This window comes from Canis lupus, chromosome 1 (assembly GCF_003254725.2).
Source record: "Canis lupus dingo isolate Sandy chromosome 1, ASM325472v2, whole genome shotgun sequence".
NCBI classification, from domain to species: domain Eukaryota; kingdom Metazoa; phylum Chordata; class Mammalia; order Carnivora; family Canidae; genus Canis; species Canis lupus.
In genome coordinates this window covers 67,759,166-67,780,342 of record NC_064243.1, presented here as the reverse complement: position 1 = coordinate 67,780,342, position 21,177 = coordinate 67,759,166, and the positions used below count along the sequence as shown (strand labels likewise).

The following is a 21,177-nucleotide window of genomic DNA, read 5'->3' as shown; positions in this document are numbered from 1 at the left end:
TGCATTTTATGATTTCGTTTTCATGAAATATACTAAGCGACAAAATGAATTTGAGTTTGCCATGGGATGAGGACTGCCTGGAATGGGGCACAATGGAACTTTCTAGAGAGACAGGAATGTTTTACATCACATCCTCAAAGATTTATCCAGTTTCCATTTTGAAACATTCCTGGTCACCTCTTAGAATTCACAGTCAAACTGTTTAGAGAATGTTTCAAAATTATTTTTCCATATCATACATCTCTGTAAGAAAAAGCCAAAAATAACGCTTCATGAAAGAAAAAGCATACTTTACCCCTTTGGGTCTGAAGAAACCATCAATGCATGTCTCACAGTTTATACCAGCAGTGTTTTGGGTGCAATTGATACACACACCCCCTCCAATGTACTTTCCATGTATATTTAAACTCAGATTTCTTCTGGCAACATTTTCATCATAATAGCATTCTTCAGCTTTCCCATGACAATTGCATGCTGCAGTAGGGAAAAATAAATTCACAAATATTAATTTTAGATTTCAGATATATTTAAAAATCATTTTCTGTTATATAACAGATTTCTTTATGAGAAATTATATTACATTAGTACATATACAAATAAAATCAGTACAAGAGTATCTAGTTGAAAAAATTAAAACCCATAAATTAAGCTATATCATATGAAATTGCCAATATTTGGCTGATTTTATCTTACAAAACTGAAATTTCCCATGGTTCAACCTATAATTTCCCATTATGACAAACAATAAATTAGTGAACTATGGCAATGAATGCTTACTATCCGGGGAATCTGCGGTGGATAATCATCATATATGGGAATCTCAATGTTAGATCCTATGGGTAAAAAAAGGACACTTAGGACATAGTTCCTTTTTTGTGCTTTTGTGATAATAACTAAGACTTGTTTTTTTTTTTTAATTGGCTATGTTTTCTGAGTGGTTTATATTTACTGCCACTGATTTTAATTCTCAAAATAGCTTTATGAGTTAGGGGCTCAGATTAACCACTTTTCATCTCTCAGTGACCAAGACGAAGAGAAGTACAGTCATCACAGGAGGTAAGGGAATCAGTCTTGTCAACCCCACTCTGGGGTCAGGTCCTGAGACTCCAGGGCCAATCCCGGCCAGTCCCTCCAGGTTCCGTCCCATCAGAGACAGAAAGCCCATGAGAAGGGCCAAGGCTTCGGCCGGAATGAGAGCGGGTTGCTTAGAGGATGAGAGCGGGTTGCTTAGAGGCTGAGCTCATAGCCTCGGCACCAGTGCTGGACACCCAGCAGCGGGCGGCGGGCAACATGGGGAACTTCTCAAATTCTCAAAGGCTCGGTTTCTGTAAACACGGAGAGGTCAATAGTACTCATCAGATGGGAACAGCTCAGAGCATTAAGTGAGAAAATGCAGGTGGAATCATTAGCATAACGCCTGGCAAAGGTGTTCTAACTGGGTTTTCCTCGCCCTCCTCCCTTGATCCTTCTGGTCCCCCTGCCCCCTTACCCACCCACCCCCACCTCGACTCATGGCCCGTGGTGGGAGCTTGGAGCCGTGACAAAGTTGCTCCCCCAGTCAGGTAGGGCTTCGAAGAGATGGGTAGTCTTCTTCCAGGGGGGCTAGGGAGCAGGGTGCATGGCATGGCATCTCCGTCCAGAGATGCTGACTTTCCTAGATGTTGTCGCGTGGAGAGGCAGGTGTGCGTGGACAGGGGCTCCGGTGTGGGGGGCACAGCTGAGGCTCCCCCCAAAGGGAAACACGTGCATGCTGTTCCGAACTCTCTCCAAGTTTTCCTAACAGTAGGCAGCACAGCTCTTCCCCCTCGGCATCTGTTTCCCTAAGGTACATGGGGACCTCTCCCATGGGGGTTCCTCAGCCCCCCAGTAACGGGCAGTTACGTGGTTTCCAGGTGTTTCTTGGGCTGATACCGAATGCGCAGAACCACAAGGTGGGCAGATGGCGGGTTCTAATGCCCAACTGCTTCCCATTTGCCACATGAGCGACTCTAGGGAGAACGTTTAAGTCTCGGTGTCACTTCTGTGCCTCCCTCATTGGGGGGGCATTGTGAGAATGCAAAACACGCAGGGCCATGAGACCAGTCGGCTGCATGCACGGTAGCCACGCGCTCGGTGGTGCTGCGCGACGGCCACTCCAGGCGCACCTGCCCCAAGGTTCTCCAGGCACCTGCTCCACCTCGAAGACTCTCCCTCTCAGGATGGCAGGTCCCTCTCGCTCCGGGACACCTGCCCAACCTGTGGCCACAGCTTCACCACCCTGGGGAGCATCAGCCTGGCTCGGGAGCACCAGGGGCTTGGTGGGCGAATGAACGATGAGCGTCGAGACACCGAAAAGAGTCCTTCCGTGGCTTTGAGTGGCTTTCCTTGATGAATGAAGCATGATGACCTCTTGATAGGATTGTAAGTCTTTTCTTGAGAAACGTGTACATTCCTCTTGCCTCATTTTTAACCAGTTTATGGAATTCTTTCTTTCTGCTATGGAAGATACCTTGATATAGTGAGAATATTATCTCCTGGTCACCTTTGTAGCCAATGCCCTCCCCAGACGGCTGACTTTGGTTGAGAATAGAGTATTCTCGCTATGCTGATGGAAAGTCTTCAAACTTTATCCCAGGGACCCTGCAGTCATAAATTTAAGTCACGGGGCCTTACAAACAGTTTTATATCTTTAGGACAATAGACAGGAATTCTTAAAAATCCTGTTGTAAAAATATATTGTGAGAAACAGGAGAGATTTCTGCTTCCAGGGTCAAGTAAAGGGAAAAAGGAAGGCCAATTGATTCTCATGTTCTGCAGGTTTAGTATTAGAACCACGAGCTACTGTGGGTAAAACACCGCCGCCTGGGCAGACCCGCTTTCGCACTGTATGCAGCGAGGGCCCTCGGCCTATAGCTCCTGCTGCTGGGTAAAGGCCCCCCCCCCAACTCCAGCCTCAGAGGACACAGGCAGTCCCTACGCACAAGCAGAGGTTTTCACTCCACCATCAGCAGTTTGCTATTTCATGGAATGTCCCAGACATGAGATGGCAACGGTCTTTAGTACAAGCTTAGCAAGGAAGAAATATTCTTTGCTTTTTAGAGTTAAATCCTGCCTCAAGTAAGTCAGATTGATGAAAATCCAAATTAAACTCAAATGAATTAGTAGGTAATTGTTCATTTTCTAGAAGGATTTTTGTCATGTTATGGAAGGAGTAACATATTAAGGTGACTGGAACACAATTCAACTTGGAAAAGAACATTTTCAGGTAAGCTTTTAGGAATGCATACATTGCCAAAAGCATGATATTTATGCAAGGTTTTATGGTTTACACTCCTATCTTTCATTGTAGGTAAAAAAGAAAACATTTTTTTTTTCAATTTGGAAATAAACCCTCCCATCTGCCTCACGAGAAAAGATCATTGTTTCAGAATTCCACTATTTAAAAAATGTACGTAATAACAACGGCAACCTCCTTTGGTGTTGCTTTGTCCAGCCCCCTTGCTCACAAATCTGATCTAGCCTTTTGGTTTCCTTGTGTAAACACAAATACACACGTGGAGAGTGGCAAAGGATATTGCAGATCCAGTAACGATAACCAAGTGATAGAAAGCAGAGGCAATAGGAAGCATGCCTGCCCTCAAATGCTACTCCTCCTTGTGAGCAGATCTTCCACCAAGGGAAGAGAAAGATAATCAAACATTTAAGAAGTTTGAGAATGTAAGTAGCATTTCACTTAAAGTCACTCTTAGGAACGAATGTCTACTCTCACTGGGAGAAGCTGTGCAGAACCTGAGGGATTGTGGGGAGGAGAGGGATGTGGGGGCATGAAGAAAACCAAAGGTGGGCCTCCAGATGCTCCTTCTCCCACAGTAGATGGTGGTAGCCCCTTCTGCAGCTATTACTCGGTGACAATGGGTGACTTCTAACAAAATATCCTTACAACCAGGCAGACACAAATCAAAAGGCAGAAGAAGGGGGCGCCTGGGTGGCTCACAGGGTTAAGTATCCGACTCTTGGTTTCAGCTCAGGTCATGAGGTCGGGCCCTGCATCAGGCTCCACACTCAGCACAGAGTCTGCTTAGGATTCCCTCTCTCTCCCCCTCTCCCTGCTCCTTTCCTTTCTCTAAAATAAATAAGTAGATCTTTTCTTGAAAAAAAAAAAAAAGGCAAAAGAGGTGAGTACAGAAAATGGAGAGACTCAAGACATTGATAATATATTCAGATTCTTAAACTCAAAAGAAAATATTTTGTGGTTGGGAGATTTTATAATGAAAGTTTGCTATGATTCAATAGGTTTAAGGGCCTACTATGTCTGACATATGATACATAATCAAATCTTTTTAAATAAATATAGAAAGTTGATTTAGCTTAAAATGTCTACTAAGCCTGCTTTGGGGGCCATCTATACCGATGGGACTGAAAAAATGTAGCTAGGACTCTCTAAAATAGTGGTATTTGAATTCAACTGATTTGGGCTTCACGGCTAGTTTGAATTTACAGCTCAGCACAAGGCTTTGTGTTTAGGTCTCGTGTTGGCCTGAGCAGATCTCCAGAAACATAGGTTTCTCTAGCATCCTTGTCACCATGTTGGGCCAGTTGACAGTAGAGAGCTACAAAGTCATCTGCTACACTTGTTGGGTATTTCCTTCTGAAACAATTGGACATATGGGCTGTCTTCAACACTGATAATATCCAAGTATTAAGAAGTGTTGGTTGACACATTTTTGCACAGCCAGTTGTTTTACTATTTCTCATTACTGGCTTTTTTCTTGGTTGTAACTGTCCTATAATTCCTACAGCATAGTTTATGCTAATGATTATCACTGGTGTCATCTCTTTTTATTTTTTAAAGATTTTTTAAAAATTTATTCATGAGAGACAGAGAGAGAGAGAGAGAGAGGCAGAGACGCAGGCAGTGAGAGAAGCAGGCTCCATGCAGGGAGCCTGACGTGGGGCTCAATCCCGGGACTCCAGGATCACACCCTGGGCCGAAGGCAGGCGCTCAACCACTGAGCCACCCAGGGATCCCCACTGGTGTCATTTTTAATATTAGTATCTTATACCGTGATTAATGAGAAACCATACTTTAAAATATTTATTATTACTATTAAAATATTCTTTTTCTACAAATTTGATTTCTTGCCTTCTCTGCTACCTTTTACTCTCATACTCTTCCCAGCTACGATGACCAAACACCTCCCTTTAATAACTAATGAATCAGAGTGTTTTTGTTTTGATTTTTAGGTAACAATACAGCTCTAACTAGAAAGGTATAATCTCTCCTCTCTTTTTTTTTTCTTCATTTGCTAGATGTTTGAGATACAAAAGCTATTTACTGAGGGGATGGGGGAGCTACAAAGGGAGAAGGCAGAGGAATCTGGAGCTATACTGGTTTCAGAACCATTTTACAAACATATAAATGTATTTAGCACATTAGTCTCTCTACAGTGCAGGTTTTGCTGTGTATTTGCATTTCTAGTAGAGTGTGCGTGTGTGCGCACATAGTGGATGCTTAAACAACATGGGCTGGAACTGCGCGGGTCTACTTACACACAGACTTTTTTCAATAAACATACTGGAGAGTTTTTTGGAGAATTTTGACAATTTAAACAACTTCCGGGTGAGCCACGTAGCCGAGGAATACCAAATACATTAAGAAAAAGTTAGATATTATAAGACTAGGGTCTATTATACATTATATTTACATATATATAATACATGTTAATTGTGTTATTGGTAAGGCTTCTGATCAATAGTAGACTACGAGTAATTAAATTTCTGGAGAATCAGAAGTTGCACATAGAGTTCTGACTGTGTGTGTGGGGGGTCGGCATCCCCAAACCCCACACTATTCGAGGTCAGCCATGTGCATTTATATAATGCTACAAGCCTGAGATATACTCTGATGACAGTAAGTGTACTTTTGTGAAAAGTACGATATTGGTGTGTTTTTATCTGTTTCTCATAATGTCCACACAGTGGTAAAGTCTAGGTGTTTAGTAATATTTTCAAAGAATAATAATAAAAAAACCTGAGTAAAACAGCAGGGGTCCAAGAGCCTACCAGCTATTGCCTTGGATAAAATATACAAACTGGAACCTGCACGTACCTAAAATCACCACATGTTTACATTACCTGCGTCCCAGAAAGGAAGAACCACACATGTTGCTGAATTCTAAGGAACATACCTTCACATTCTGTTTTAGTCAGAAAAGTCCCAGCTCGCCAAGGTTTCTGATGGAATCCTGGACAGCACTGATCACAGCTATCACCACAGGTATTATGCTCACACTCACAGCGGGATTTCTAGTAAAAAGTTGGGGGCAAAGTAGAATTTTAGTATTTTTGGAACCCAGAAGATAAAAGGAAGAGAAGAGAAAACTTTGAGACCATGTACCAAAATGGGATAGTCCTGTCAGTCTGGAAAGGAAGTACCAGCCTTGGGAGTGGGTATATTTGATCAGCACCAGCTGTAAGGCGCTCCAGACTACAGGACGCCTGGGGGGCTCAGCATCGAGCTATCTGCCTTCGGCCCAGGGAGTGACCCCGGGGTCCTGGGATCGAGTCCCGCATCGGGCTCCCTGCATGGGGCCTGCTTCTTCCTCTGCCTGGGTCTCTCCCTCTCTCTGTGTCTCTCATAAATAAATGAAAATTAAAAAAAAAAACAAAAACAAAGGAGGTACAGACTGGTTCTGGAATCACTGGCCTCAGGTCTGGAAGAGAACATAGGCCCAGCTGAGAACAATCTTGAAGACTAACTCTGCTCTCTGGTTCTTGAGATCTGCAGGTTTTCTGGTTTGGATGTGTCCATGTTAAGGCAAAGTACTGTTAAGATTTAGGGGTGTGGGAAGACGAAAATAGATTTGTAGACACTGAAGGCCAGAGGAAGAACAGGAATCTAATGTCCCAGGACTGACTCTCCTGTCTGGGTGAGCTCCAAGTGGAGTCCAATTTCACGGTGTGGAACTGGCCCTACAAGGCTGCCCCGGGGGCCCTCACAGCACGGGCACGCTGCCCATCAGTTCCCATGACAGACGACACCCACACCCTGCAGAGAGCTGCACCACAGCCTTGAAAATATGCCAGGAAAATTTGCCAGGGCTGCTGAACCTTCCATAGGAAGTAACATTATGATGCATTCGTCAGAAAACCAGCTTTGAGAGAAATACCATTTGTACTGCAGTTTTAGAAGAAAAAACATCTACACGTAAGTCACTATGCTCGCTACTCAATGTTTCCTCCATATAATATACAACAGATGACTTCGTATTTCACCAGTTTGTTACTGAGAAAAATAGATATTCATTCATCCCCTTTTTAGGTTATGCTTATTTAATACATTGGCATTAATGAAAAATTCAAGCCAAAAGCATTCTAGCATTTTCTAAGCTGGTGGTTTCGTCAGTCTCTAGAATGCTTTCTTCGGTCCCACTCTGCGTGGCCCCTGCCCTACCTCAGCGTTCTGTTCCATGGCCACTCATCTATCCCTCCACGGACAGTTTTCATTTGTTTGTATTAATTTTTTTGATGAAAACTTTTAAAAGAAATGGTCAGGTTGACTGATGGCAGGCATTCTCTGAAGCTAAATCATACAGCTGGCTGTCATCGCTAGAGAGGTTTCAAAATAGATAGACTAGTTTCGGAGCCTTTTTGGAAAAAAAAAAAACTAATCTGTTTTCTGATACTGTGATGGCTGACTTCAAAGTCTATCATCCTAACTGCCAGCTCTATTTCACCCTGGCACGGCTTCCTGTGACACCATCTAAGTGGGGACCTGACACCCATTCACAGCATCCCTATCGGCAAAGCGGCTTATGAGGCATTTGGCAGTTCAGAGTTTCATTTTGCTAAGCATCCTATAAATATACATACATTTGTCACTGGATCAAGTGGACAAGCCCTGGCATGACCATAGCAGATGCACATCCCTCCGACTGAAATATCCTTGACCGAGTAGTAATACTGCAAAAAGCAATCCAGAGAGAAATCCTGTTAAGATGACTGCAAGGTGTACGTAACAAAAGGAAATGTTCGCTTAAAAATGGTACTTTCTGCTTTTATCCTTAGTTTGAAGCACGAGGGAACAATTGAGGTCTCACGGAAGCTATCAAGTAGCTCCCTGCACTGTGATCATTGCCCAGAGAGAGAATGTGGGGTTTTGAGAAATTTCCTTCACACGGACATACGAAGTCTATGTTGGAGTATTTATTATCGAGAGCAAGTTGGTACGGCGGGGTGGGGGCGGTAGGGGAAATTAATTCTTCATAAAAGTTGTTTTGTATAGTTTTGTAAAAGACAACTTCCTTTATTGCCATTATAGGAAGCTCAGTGCTCATTAATCATATGCGGACTGTCTGACTTGATGGATTTGAAGAAGCTCAACATATTTAGAGGAAATCATGCTCATAGCAAAGCATTTCTTAACCATTTCAAGAGGAAATAAAAAATAATGAACTGCAAGACTGATTTAACTTAATGTAAGGCTGAAACTACTACATATGTGGAACACTTGTTATTTTTTCATTATGCTAAAATGTCCATGTGATTACTTTCCTATTTGTAATTAATACAGGGCTACGTTTTTAATTATTTTAATATACCCAGCTATTTTTAAAGATAACTTGTGATTATAGTACTGGACTATTTAAAAATGTTTAATTAATATGTATATAACATTTTGTAATTGTGAGAGTACATTATCTTATAGAATCCAAATAACCATCTCAGTGGTAGATCGTTCTATTATTGCAGTTATTCACATAAAAAAAAAAAACAGCAAGAGTAAGTAGATGAATACAAATTTGCGTTCCCTAACTACAAATTCCCCTTCTCTATTTACTTCTTTTTCTGTTTTTTTGTTTACATAGAGTACTTTTTATAATGTTTTTTGTTACTTATCTTACTTGATATACCCAGACCTTGAACATGAAAAGAAACTTGCTAGAAGTTTACGTGATGTAAAAGTTTGCTTTTCACTAACTTCATCACTTAATAATATAGATATGAATAGGGATATTTGTTCAGAAAGCTGATGCAGTGCTTTTGTAGGTGCTTTTAAAACTAGGAAATTTGTTTTAAATATAAACACATAATGCTTCACTTTTGAGTCATGAAGAGGAGCTGAAATTCAATATCCTATTTTTATATATTTAAATTTATATGTAATGCTTACCGAACTTGAGTACTTTCTAAAGGCTTATTTATATGTTGCATTTTACTCCACTATTTTAAAGGCTCATGTACAATGAAGTTATAAATAATAGATGTGTATCCCAACCCCCCTACTCTGCCTCCTGCAAAAGATGATAAAAGAAACATATTTATTTACATTGATTTTTTTTCTCCGTTATACTGTCGGAAAAGATTAAATTACACTTCAAAATTACTCAGCCTTCCTCAGAGTGTATTTTTAAGTCATGCCAAAGTCATAATTAAAAGTGATTTTTTAAACAAGTAACGAATCTAAACACTGCAGTAAAATAATGATTACTTCTGCATAAGATAACTTACAATATGCTGAAATGTAATGCAAGGTAAATTTATTTCAGGTTTGGAAAATGCAGGGCACTAAAACATCCAACATGTGTTGTATGAGGATAATCAAACTTTAAATGTTATTTTGGGGATGATGGAGTGCTTAGGTGCAGGTAAGTTAGGTAGTGAGAAGAAAATACATCCAAGGGGTATTCATGAACTGTGAAAAATGCTGCCCTTTGATATTCAGCCTTCTGGTTCAGTCATTCGTAACTGGTGGCAGTAGTCAGGCCTTTTAGAGCTAAGTGCATCATTCTGGAACGAAGTGCTGTGTCTCACAATCCCACTTTCTCTCTACAATCCTATTTCCACCTTCACCTCTAGTCATAGAGTAGATAATCTATTAGCATGGATTTGCTTTATGGATTTATAGCTGAATTGGCAACAGTGTCTTGGTTGGGTAGCAGCCTACAAGGAGTGTGACATAAACCAATGACCCTGGTGAGTAATAAGTAGGAGGACAGGCAATTATCACTCATAGAAACCTGGACTGATCACATATATCATAATCCAAAAATTCTAGTTTAACACTGAAAAACAGTCCTTCTGTTAGCTCCTGTTTTCAAAAATCTATTAAAAAGGATGCCATCACCCTTTCCCCCCATGATATTCTATTTATAAAGGACAATAAAACAGCATATACAGTTTTCCCCCACAGTAGCACTTTTTCAAACTATGCCTTGTGATTCATTAAATGAAACATACATTTATTTGAGTGGAAAAAATGGTCCACAGAACAGGAACCCTTACATCACCTAAATACTTGCTAGAATTATTGTTTTTCAACTCTGCCCTAGACCTACTGAGTCAGAATGTGCCTTTCCCCAATATCGCCAGCTAATTTTATTCACATTAAAGTGTAAAATATATTATACTGTGTATGTGCATGTGTGTACTGATTTATGATAGAAAATATATTTCTTAGTGTGGATGGTGGCCAAAAATGTTTCAAAGCCACTCCATTTCCTGTGGCAACTCCCCAGTGCCAATTATGATAGTAGTACAGCTCACCGAAAGTGACAAAAAATAATTCAGTTGCCAAAAGTAAGATTATGAACGAGGCATTATAATCTTGGTTTTACAAATGAGGAAATTAAAGTTTAGAAATGCTAAAAAGTTTGATCAATGTTCCCCAATAAATGGCAGAGCTTGGCTTGAACAATAGGTTCCAGGTTTTGTTGAATTTTAGTCTGGTAACAATCTCTCCTACAAATCACCAAAAGATATCTTTAAAGGTGATTTAACAATAAATTATTTAACAATTACGAGTATCATTTACAGACCGCAGCATGACTCAGCATGACTTACCCTTCGTGTGACAATAGGATCAATTTCCCTTGGGTCTTTGTGAGCAAACATCATCAAGTCAGCATTCAAGGTACGGATTCTTTGAAATCTCAGGCGAATATAGCGAGCAGAGGTAAATTCTAGCAGTTCAGGAGAAGGATCATCTGCACTTGGTCTCCCGTTGATCAAAGAGATGTGAATCTACACAATATGGGAAATAATTTAACAATAAAGGTTACCAAAAATAAAATATCTGGCCTTTTCTAAGTTTTCTTGAGAAAATAGTTAAGCTTCACTTCTCTCAATTAGGCAGATACAGGTTCATATTTACTCACTGGAAGATAGTGAAGTAATTGAGGAAATTTACAGACCTTTAGATAGATAGATAGATAGATAGATAGATAGATAGATAGATAGATAGAGATAGATAGATAGATAGATAGATAGATAGATAGATAGATAGCAATTCATTTGTTTATATTTTAGGCATTCTCTATATACTGCCATTCCCCATATTCTTTTGTTCCAAGGCATTGCACCTACTTGATTTTGCTAGGATCTTCATGAAATCTTAAGTCAATCATTCTTTTTCTGAAAATTGTTATGCCCTAAAGTTATTTAAGAATCTGGTATATGGTGGGGAACCAGAGAACTTGGTCTAAAAAGAAGTTACAAATTTCAGATAATACAGGTACTTAAAGTACTCCTAAGATTGAAAGTCTCTAATTATACAGCCTTAAAATATATATAAAGCAAAAAATGACATTTCAAGAAAACTAGACAAATCTACAATCACAGTGAGAGATTTCAATAGGTTGTTTTTTTGTAATTTGGTTTTCAGAAATTGATAGATCAAGAAGACAAATAACTACCAAAGATTTAACATAATTCTATGAAAAACACACTCTATGAAAATACATTGAAACCTGGATGGAATGGTGATTTTTTAAAGGAAATTAATTTAGCATAATTAATACCAGAAGAAATAAAATAAAATCATGTAAAAATAAAGAAATTAGCAAGAACTACCCTCTAAAGGTGCACAAAGCCACCATCCTCTCACAGAGACTCAAAGGAGCAGAGAATTTGAATGAGGGAAAACTGATAAAACCAAAAGTATTCCCATTACAGCTAAAAAAAAAGTATTTCCCTAATACTTGAAGGGCTCCTATAAATCAATAAGAAAAAAAAGACCAACAATTAACACCAAAACACAAAAAAATATAAAGGGACTATTTGAAGAAAAGGAAATATTAGGGGCCATTAAGCTTTTGATAAGGCAGGCAGTGGACCTCACTCATAATAGCAGGACTGCTCATTTAAAATACAATAATAAACTTTTTCCATGTTTTCATGCTGTCAACACCCTAAAATACTTCTAATACTCCCTGATGTCAAAACTAAGGAGATATAGGCATTCTCACAGGTGTGAGTGTAAAACGGCGCAAACCACCAGGAAGATGAATTCAGCAATAACTATCAACATTAAAAATGCCTAGAATTTCAACCTAGAAGTTCCATTTCTGGGGAAGATCCTACATTTCTATCATATATATATATATATATATATATATATATATATATATATATATGATATATGTACATTCCTATGGGAAATATCCTACATATATATCACATATATATTATATATAATATATGTATATTCCTATGGCATTTTTTTGGTAATAGCAAAATATTGGAATAAGTCTAATATCCATCAATAATCTGTGACTGGTTAAGTAAGTTAGACATCTCTACAATGAATTATGTGCACGATAAAAAGGAGTGAGGAAATTCTCAATACACTCAAAGGAAGGGGAAGAAATACAGTACTTTTACTTTTCCTTTACTTGATAGAGGCAGTATTCCCTATGTGATAAATTAAGCCAAAATTGTTAAAAACTTGAAACTGGTAGGTTTTAGATGGAAAACACACACATGGAGCAGACAGGCAGACAGACACACAGTCAGACACACACGTGAACACTCACAGGAGGCTAAAGAGACAAGGATGCAAGGAGAGAAGAATGCGTTCTGGGCTGAGGACCGTCCCAGGACACGTCAGTGCATATATACGCCGAGAAACTGTCACTTGAGGTCACCCACAGGAATTCTCATCCACTCTTGCAAGATGGTAAATCATGTGTGTTAATTATGTTTCTTGACAGGGGAGGCAATGATATGTGTTTCCATTCCTAACATCCTGCATTTAGATAATCCCTGAGAGAGATTTTACAAACTGACTGCCAATAAACTACTGAATCACTAGAAAAATAAATATAGCAAACTCTGAGATGAGGAACTAATTCTGATGCTACAAAGAATAAACTCGAAATGGTTCAGGATAAAAATACAAAATGTCCCAGTTAATTGAGTCTACCTTGGATATTTCGTAGAGAATGAATTGACTTAACACATTTGAGGATGTCAAATCTACAACACGGAATCTCAATTGCCTGAAACACCTTCCCTTTAATGTAGGAGAATCTAGAAGACTTAAACAGGTCTTGTCTATTCCACAGTTCTGATTCCTCACAGGTGAGCCAGAAATACGTTCAAGATTAAGTTGTCTCTGTGGCTTAAGAAGGTATCAATTAAACGTAAAGAATGAACAAATAGATGCACGAAGCGGTTAAAATTAGTTCCCCTTAGAGATTCTGGTGTCCAAGGAATCACCAGTGCCCTCGAGTTCATGCTTAGATGTGGGTCTCACCAGGCTCTCCCTTCATTGCTTCCAAAAGTGCTATTTGAAAGAAAGGAGGGCATCACCACGCATCCAGGATGAAGGTTTCTGAAAATTACGAAGGTTTATTTGGTGTAAATGCTCCGGGAACCACATCTGGACTGTACACGGCATCCGTAAGCTCCTCACACACGCAGGAACATTAAACAAAATGGCGCACACGCCCTCCTTTAGGTTAACAAACCCCATGATGGCGACAGAAAGGATTCGGCAAGAGGACGCTCCTCCTCACTGCTTTGGTATTTTCGTCAGGCCTCTCTGCCAAGACGTCTTGTGAGGAGGCCGGTCCCAAGCTGCTGCTGGGATGTAACAGCAGCAGCTGTTTGGCCAGGTTGTGCGGAGCCTCCTTCCATCAGTTCCCACCCTCCTTCAAAAGCCCTCCTTAAGGCCGCGCAAAGGCCATCGTTTCCTGACCGGGAGCAAATGTTGTATTTTCTCCCCTTGACTTGGGTGCGTCCGCACCTGCCCTGCAGATGCTCCAAGCATCGGTTGCGGGGCACTCTCTACAACTGCCTTTGAAAATCTAAGCCCGTTCACGTCATTCTTTTCCTCAGAACCTCCCAATGCCTTTCTATCTCACGACCAATAAAAGCCAACGTTTTTACCACAAACTACAAAATCCTCACTTACCTCCATGCCACTTTCGCCCTGCGACACGGTCACGGGGAGCATTCGTCCGACAGCTCTTTTCCTATTCTTTCCCCGTCACCTTCTCCGGCCAGACGGGATTTGACCTCAGGGACTCTGCACTTGGGGGTCCCTTGCCTGGGATGTTCTCTCAGCAGATTCTCACTTTCTCATCTCTTTCCAGCCTTGCTCTCAGGAGGTCCTGCTGGGGAGTCCTGGGGTGACCATCTAACCACAGCGCAAGCTTTATTCTGGCGTTTACTATTCCTTGGACCTGCCTCGGGGTTCTCCACGCTTCTCTGCTCCTAACATACCATGAGCACACTGGCCTACTTGGGATAATGAGATTTCTCTCTACTCTTTGGATCCTAAGTCCCCAAAATTCAGGAATTTTTTTAACTGTTTTGTTAACGGATATAATCCCCAGCATAAAGGACGGGATGTAGCAAAAATTAAGTGCTATGTAAAAATTTCTGAATAAATGAGACTTATGTCAATCCTAAATATTTAGCAAATTCAACTAGTTTTCTACCTAAAAATTAATTTCATAAAATAATCAATCAGATTTTTCCTCGTGTTAGGTAAGTAAATCTGAGTATGCTATTTCCACAAATTGAAATTAAAGCCAGTAATCCTTTGGATCATGTTCTACCCAAGCATTTTGAGTTAAGTTGATTTAGAGAAAATTAGGCAATTAACAGCTTTGATCCATGATTTCCTTATACCTAAGTCTACTACATTTTTTTTAAATATTAGTTTAACATTAATTAACTTTATTCTCTATTACACCAAAGTTTAATTTCGATAGGTCATTCTCAGCCGGGAAGACCACATCCGTGTGATTTCCAAGTCATGAGACAATGTATTTAAACTATGATCTACTTGACTTAATTCTCTTAGAGCAAGATGGATCTTACCCACCGGTTACTTCCTTCTTTGTGAAAATCATGTCTGGCTATATCAGTGCCCAGCCTATAAATATGATGTACTATAATTCATAAAGCAGTAGATGAGAAACAATAAACCATATTAAAATTATAGAGTAAATTCCTTAAACAGCATCAAGGGGCAATAACAATAAGAATTAAAAATTACACAGCACCTTGTTTCTAGAAGAAAAAAGTTTTTAAATGTTTTTTTAAATTTTTTAATTTAAAAAAATTTTAAAGTTAAAAAATTTTTTTGAGATTTTATTTATTTGAAAGAAAAAAAGAGAGAGCATGAGAAGAAGGAGGGGGAAAGAGAGAGAGACAGGGAGAAGCAGACTCTCCACTGAGCAAGGAACCTAAAGTGGGACTCGATCCCAGGACCCCAGGACCATGACCTGAGCTGAAGGCAGACCTTTAACTGACAGCCACCCAGGTGCCCCTAGAAGAACATCTCTTCCTAAGATGCATAATCATCTTTATGGATTGCTTAGTTTTATTATATGAAACCAAGTAGTTATTAAAAATAACCTTCCTTATATCTATTTTTTAATTTCAGGTTTTTATTTAGATTCTAGTTAGTCAACATATGGTAAAACTGGTTTCAGGTGTAGAATTTCATGATTCATCGCTTACACATAACCTTCCTTACCTTGTCAAAAAAGTTTCACTGCAAGTTTTTAAAGACTTTTCAAGTCAACACATTATTTTTAAAGTCTTAAAAATACGAAAATATGATAATTAAGCCCTGGTAATAAAAATACACTGGGTAATAATGTGGTATAATATATCATTTATAATACAAGTTAATTAAATATTTAAACATTTCAGACTAGAGATTTTCCTATCAAGAATCTTTAGGGCCTTGATGAGGAAATGGGACATTATGAAATCAATGTTTTTCCAGTCCATTTTTTCTAGTTGTATCAGACACAGTTTATTGAAGTCCTCTTTCCAATTTCCTTTACCCCTTATTTTGTTATTTGCTCCAACTGAGAGCTGGCACTTTTATGATTATTTTTATTAACTTAAACACCGCTCATTTGTGCATCCAGAAAATGAAGTCCTTTGACGGCTTCTAACACATGCTTACAAAGCTTTATCTCTGGTCCATCCCTTTGCGCTTCAATATTTCTCATTCATTCACTTGTCATTTATTCAAAAATACTAGCTATTTACTATATTCCAAATCAGAGTCATTTTCACTTCCCCTTTTGTGCTGGGGTCTTTCTCATCTCTGGGCTCCTTTTTCAAACTTCTTTTCTGTCTCCCCGTTGCTCCCTGTTTGCATAGATGTAACTTTATACACCTTACAGGTCTCAGTTGAGATGCCAATTCTTTCCTTCCATGAACACCTCCATGTCCTGCCTAGGAGCTCCTGCTGTGATTTCTCCGAGCTCCCATGACTCTCCCCTATTATCCTTTTTTTCTTGTTTGTGTCTGTTACTAGACTGTAAGCTAAATGAGGATGGCAACTTGGGATGCCTGGGGGGCTCAGTGGTTGAGCATTTGCCTTCGGCTAAGGGGGTGATCCCGGGGTCCCAGGATCGAGTCCCACATCGGGCTCCCTACAGGGAGCCTGCTTCTCCCTCTGCCTGTGTCTCTGTCTCTCTCTCTCTGGGTCTCTCATGAATAAATAAATAAAATATTTTTAAAAAATGAGAATGATAACTTTTTCTTATTTCCAATATAGTCTCGGTGCTGAACGTAGTAGTATACAGCAGATTCTCGATAATTACTTATCGAATGAATAAATCAGTATCAGAGCCCGAATATTAGAGTCTGTGAAAGAACATCCAATGAGTTAACTCTTTCCTCAAACATTCACAAATTGTGTATTGTGTATGTCATTTAAAATTTGATTTTGAAATAAAACAAAAAAAAATAAAGAATAAAATTTGATTTTGTATCCATTTTACATATATTTTTAAATCCATTTACTGGATACCCATCCAGAACTACAGTGTGAATTTTGCTTACCATAATTGAATAAATCTCACAAGAGTAGCAATAGTTCAGGTACCTAAAAAGATATATGAGTATCTCTGTAGCCCTAATATTTGGATAAATCAACAAAAAGTTATTTAAGATACTAGTCAAAGCCCTTGCTAAGGAGACAAATAATAGAGTATAGTTTGTGTACATCCCTTCAGGTACCTCAATATTTTTTTAAGATTTTATTTCTTTATTCATGAGAGACAGAGAGAGGCAGAGGGAGAAGCAGGCTCCCTGCAGGACTTGATCCCAGGACCCCAGGGTCATGCCCTGAGCCCAAGGCAGATGCCCAACCACTGAGCCTCTCAGGTGTCCCAGTACTTCAATATTCTTACTTAGCAGAACTACAAAGACTTTTTCCATGCATAGTACAATGTACTGCCTTAGCTTGGAAGGTCCTTAATAAGTACCCACTACGATTAGAAGTTTACAAGTTTTACAAACCTAAGCAAAACAACAACTCTTCCATGGTTGATGACCACTGAGCCATTTGAAAAATAGTATTCTAATATATAAAATGTCAAGGACTGTGTGTGACTTTAACTTCCATAACTAACCTATTTCAACACAGGAAAATGTCAGCTTAATGAACCGTTTAACCCATATGACTACTATCATTGACTACTCTATCCTTGACTTAGTCATAACAGGTCTTTCACTTTCCGGAAAAGACAATATTTTGCTTTTGACACCTACTGGGTTCCAAAAGCCCCTGAAACTTAGATTGCTTTTCTCCTGTTTGTTTGTTTTTTTTTCTTCTTCCTTCTTCTTTCTTCTCCTTCTCCACCTTCACCTTCTTGTTCTTCGAATTACATTTCTTACACCTGTCATTTCTGGATGCAAGTTTTAATTTCCATGAACTATTTAAATAAATTCTTCACTGTTAAAACCATAGTCATTAATAAATTGCAGAGTAATAATAAAATCAGCTCTCTTCAAAGAGTATTTTTCATGTTTTTATTTTTCTTCTCTCCTAGTGAAACTAGTTAAACTATTGTACTCCAAAGATTTGCATAGCTTCTCTACTGGCCAAAGAAGATCTCTCTCTCTTCCCTCTCTCTCTCACTTTGTATCAGAGTTACTTATTCTTTCTACCAACAGCGCATTTCCTGTGGCAGCACTATCTAACTCCTATGAAACCACTCAACACATAGAAGGGTGAAGTTTTTTTTAGAAAAATCAAAAATAGAAGCAAAATCTCAGCTGCTTTAGGAGTTTTGATTTCCTCAAAGTCTCCAAACTCATATGGCCTTTTTTTCCCAAAAGTTTCTGGTGGTCTTTTTGCTTTGTACAGCTCAAAGCAATCCAGCAAAACATTTATTTCTAACCCACTTGTTCAAAAGAAGCTTAGGTTAGTTTCATCTGAAACATGCCCAGATGGGTGAGCTATAATCCATCATAACTGAAGGGAAGATCTTGGTATCATTCCACTGGTCATGATGTATAAAAGGAACAGTAACAACCAGTCCCTAAAATTTTCAAAAAGGTAAAACTATTACTAAACACAACATAAATGTTTGCTCTAAAAGAGCTTTTTATGATGTTTGCTCTAAAAGAACCTTGACATGTAGCTGCTCATCATACATCTATTTCAAAATTTATAATTATTTTCAGACAATAATTTTTAAAACTACCCCAAGTTAAATTTTTTGTATTACTTGTGTTTGTCTTTTTCTGGTTAAAGTATTTAATATTTCAAGGATAAAAGGAGAGCTGTCAAAATTAGGTTTTCTCGATCTCTTTTGGGAGCTTCTCATTTAAATTTTATCAAATGCACATGCCATCACTAAATCTTGGTGCTGTCAAACTCAGACTATATAGGGGCACAGACATCATCGGAAAGTCACAGCGGGGAAGAATCTAAGAGGGGTCACTTCAGAACAGGCCATGAGCAAAAGTCACCGGAAGGAAAGTTCTCTCGCTTTTCACTTTGCTCCAAATTTTGTTTGGGGTGTGCCTCACCCAGAGAGAGACTAAGAGAATAGCTTCATTCGTCATGTATCCCAACTTCGTAGCTATTTCAGAAATTTCTTTGCAACACACACATAGTACCTTGCACATAAAAACAATAGTTATTAATGTGTCCTTACCGGATACCAGACACTCTTACATGATCTGCGTACACTAACTCATAGAGCAGTGAGTCCTTGAAAGCTTACCACAACCCTTTTTCAGGCTGTTGCTATTATCTCTTTAAGAAATGAGAGACTGACATTTTACCAAGTAGGGCTATGTTCATATAGCTGGGATCTGCTCCAGTTCTAGTCTGCCTCTGTTGGCTGAACTCCTCGGCTCAAACACAACACTACCTCACCAAGTAGAGGCTGGATAAGCATTTCGTTGAATAAATAAAAGCCAGTCATCTAGGCACTATCTGCACACTTCTAGCAACAAGAAGCTCACCACTGGGGAGAGGACTTTCCCCTGAACCCTCCTCCCTCCATTCTCTTATTTGCTTTACTTCCATTCCAGTCCTATCTGTGACTGACTCCACTCTTTAAATTCCATTTTCTCTATAGTGTCCTGCTCTCCGTCCCCTGGAATTTTCTATATTGTTTGACTTCCCCAGCTCTTGGCTTTTCTTCATAAATTCGAGTCAGATTTATCCTAGTAGGGTTATCCCGGCTGGACTTCCTGAGGTAGACTGCTTATTGAGCGCCAGGGCACCACTCAGGACCCACCGCCAGGTGGGTTGGTGCCCCGTCTCCTGAGTATATTAAAGGACAAAGGATCACTGAGGCAAGGACAGTCTTAGACCTGATTAACACCTCCTGGCATTGATCCACGTAAATAGAGATCCTCCTGGTGAACAGAGGCGAAGCTCCAAACTGGAACCAGAACATGGCCAAGACTCGGAAGTCTAAAGCGTCCGTTATCCAGGAAAGAACGAACAATCCCCGAGGTCTTACAAACATCATAATAAATTAAACCGGTTATGACAAGTTTGTACTGAAGCGTTTGATTAAAAAAAAAAAAAAACATTCACCGGCATGCAAAAGAATTAATTTACAGTTTAGAGTAAAATCTACTAAGTAGAAAGGACTAAAAACCTCACATTATAGGAAGAAGGGGAAAACAGTATGTTCGTACCCACAACAATTATCTGTGAAACGAACAGGCTTCTCCTCACTGTGGACAGCTGTTAGAGAAAGCCCCAGACAGAAGAAAAGCAACCGAGAGCACGGTGACCCACACTGTAGGACAGAACAGTCGGTACCCTTGAAAGATCTAATAAGAGCACAAAGGAAAACTTAAGCAACATTTTCCTGTTTTGTTCTCAGTCCTTGTGTGGGAACACTTGTTTAAAATTAAAATAAAATCTTGGAGCAGGAGGTCTAACTACTGCGCCAGATCCTGTGTCATTAGATTGGAACAAAACCTAGATGTGTGCTTGAAAAAGAAATCCAGTCTCTCTTCCATTCTTACTCTCCGACTCAAGAGTTCCTCAGAGAGCAATTGTATGAGTGTGTGTGTTGTGTGCGGTGTGTCGCAAGGATATCAAGGAAAAGCTGTATAAATACATTAGTTGGATTTTTTCCCCTCTCATTTCTAAAAAAGCAGCATTTTGGTGTGGCTGTGGATGATCTCAACTAGTGTATTGTTCAGAAAGGTTCTACCGCAAACAACAAGATGTGAGAGACGTTAGGTTATGGAGTCACACGGCGACTTAGAGAAGAATTTGAGCACAGACACGCGGCGCTCGCAGTGGGCTTGTCCCCCAGGCTCCCTGTATCTCTACCATCCCCAACACCTGTGCCTGCCCATGTGCCCCCCCTTCCCCTGGGCATGCGCCCACCCACACAGGGACAGGCTCCCTCTCCGCAGGTTCCCACTCTGCCACCTTCCTCTCTCATCTTCCTTTTGCTTCCATGTTACTAATTTTGTGTTGTCTTCTTCCATCTTTACTTCTCTCTTGACTTCTCTCCCCCCTCCCTCTCTCCGTCCCCCAACCCCTTAAACTGTCATCCTGCTTCATTTCATCTTTACAGTGAAACTGTACATCCACAGTTGGTCAAGTTTCTATGCTTTCAAGTGAAATCGTGTGTCCTATTATTTAATTATGGTCTCTGGCCGAGCTTTGTAAGA

General features: G+C 39.7%; 1 protein-coding gene and 1 long non-coding RNA gene across 4 annotated transcripts in view; one reads left to right on the top strand and one right to left on the bottom strand.

Annotated features, from left to right (window-relative positions):
• Positions 1–21,177, bottom strand: part of LAMA2 (laminin subunit alpha 2) — a 583,497-nt gene that overhangs the window by 349,215 nt on the left and 213,105 nt on the right. For all 3 annotated transcript variants that reach the window (XM_049115400.1, XM_049115407.1, XM_049115415.1), the window contains exons 5-8: positions 10,822–11,001; positions 7,852–7,941; positions 6,168–6,285; positions 296–474 (exon numbers count right to left, since the gene is read on the bottom strand). In XM_049115400.1, coding sequence (XP_048971357.1) covers positions 296–474; positions 6,168–6,285; positions 7,852–7,941; positions 10,822–11,001 — 567 coding nt within the window. The remainder of the gene's footprint in view (positions 1–295; positions 475–6,167; positions 6,286–7,851; positions 7,942–10,821; positions 11,002–21,177) is intronic.
• On the top strand, positions 6,877–9,440 carry LOC112644556 (uncharacterized). The gene is made up of 3 exons (XR_003126493.3): positions 6,877–7,186; positions 8,047–8,204; positions 8,300–9,440. It is a non-coding gene; the product is annotated as an uncharacterized LOC112644556 (long non-coding RNA).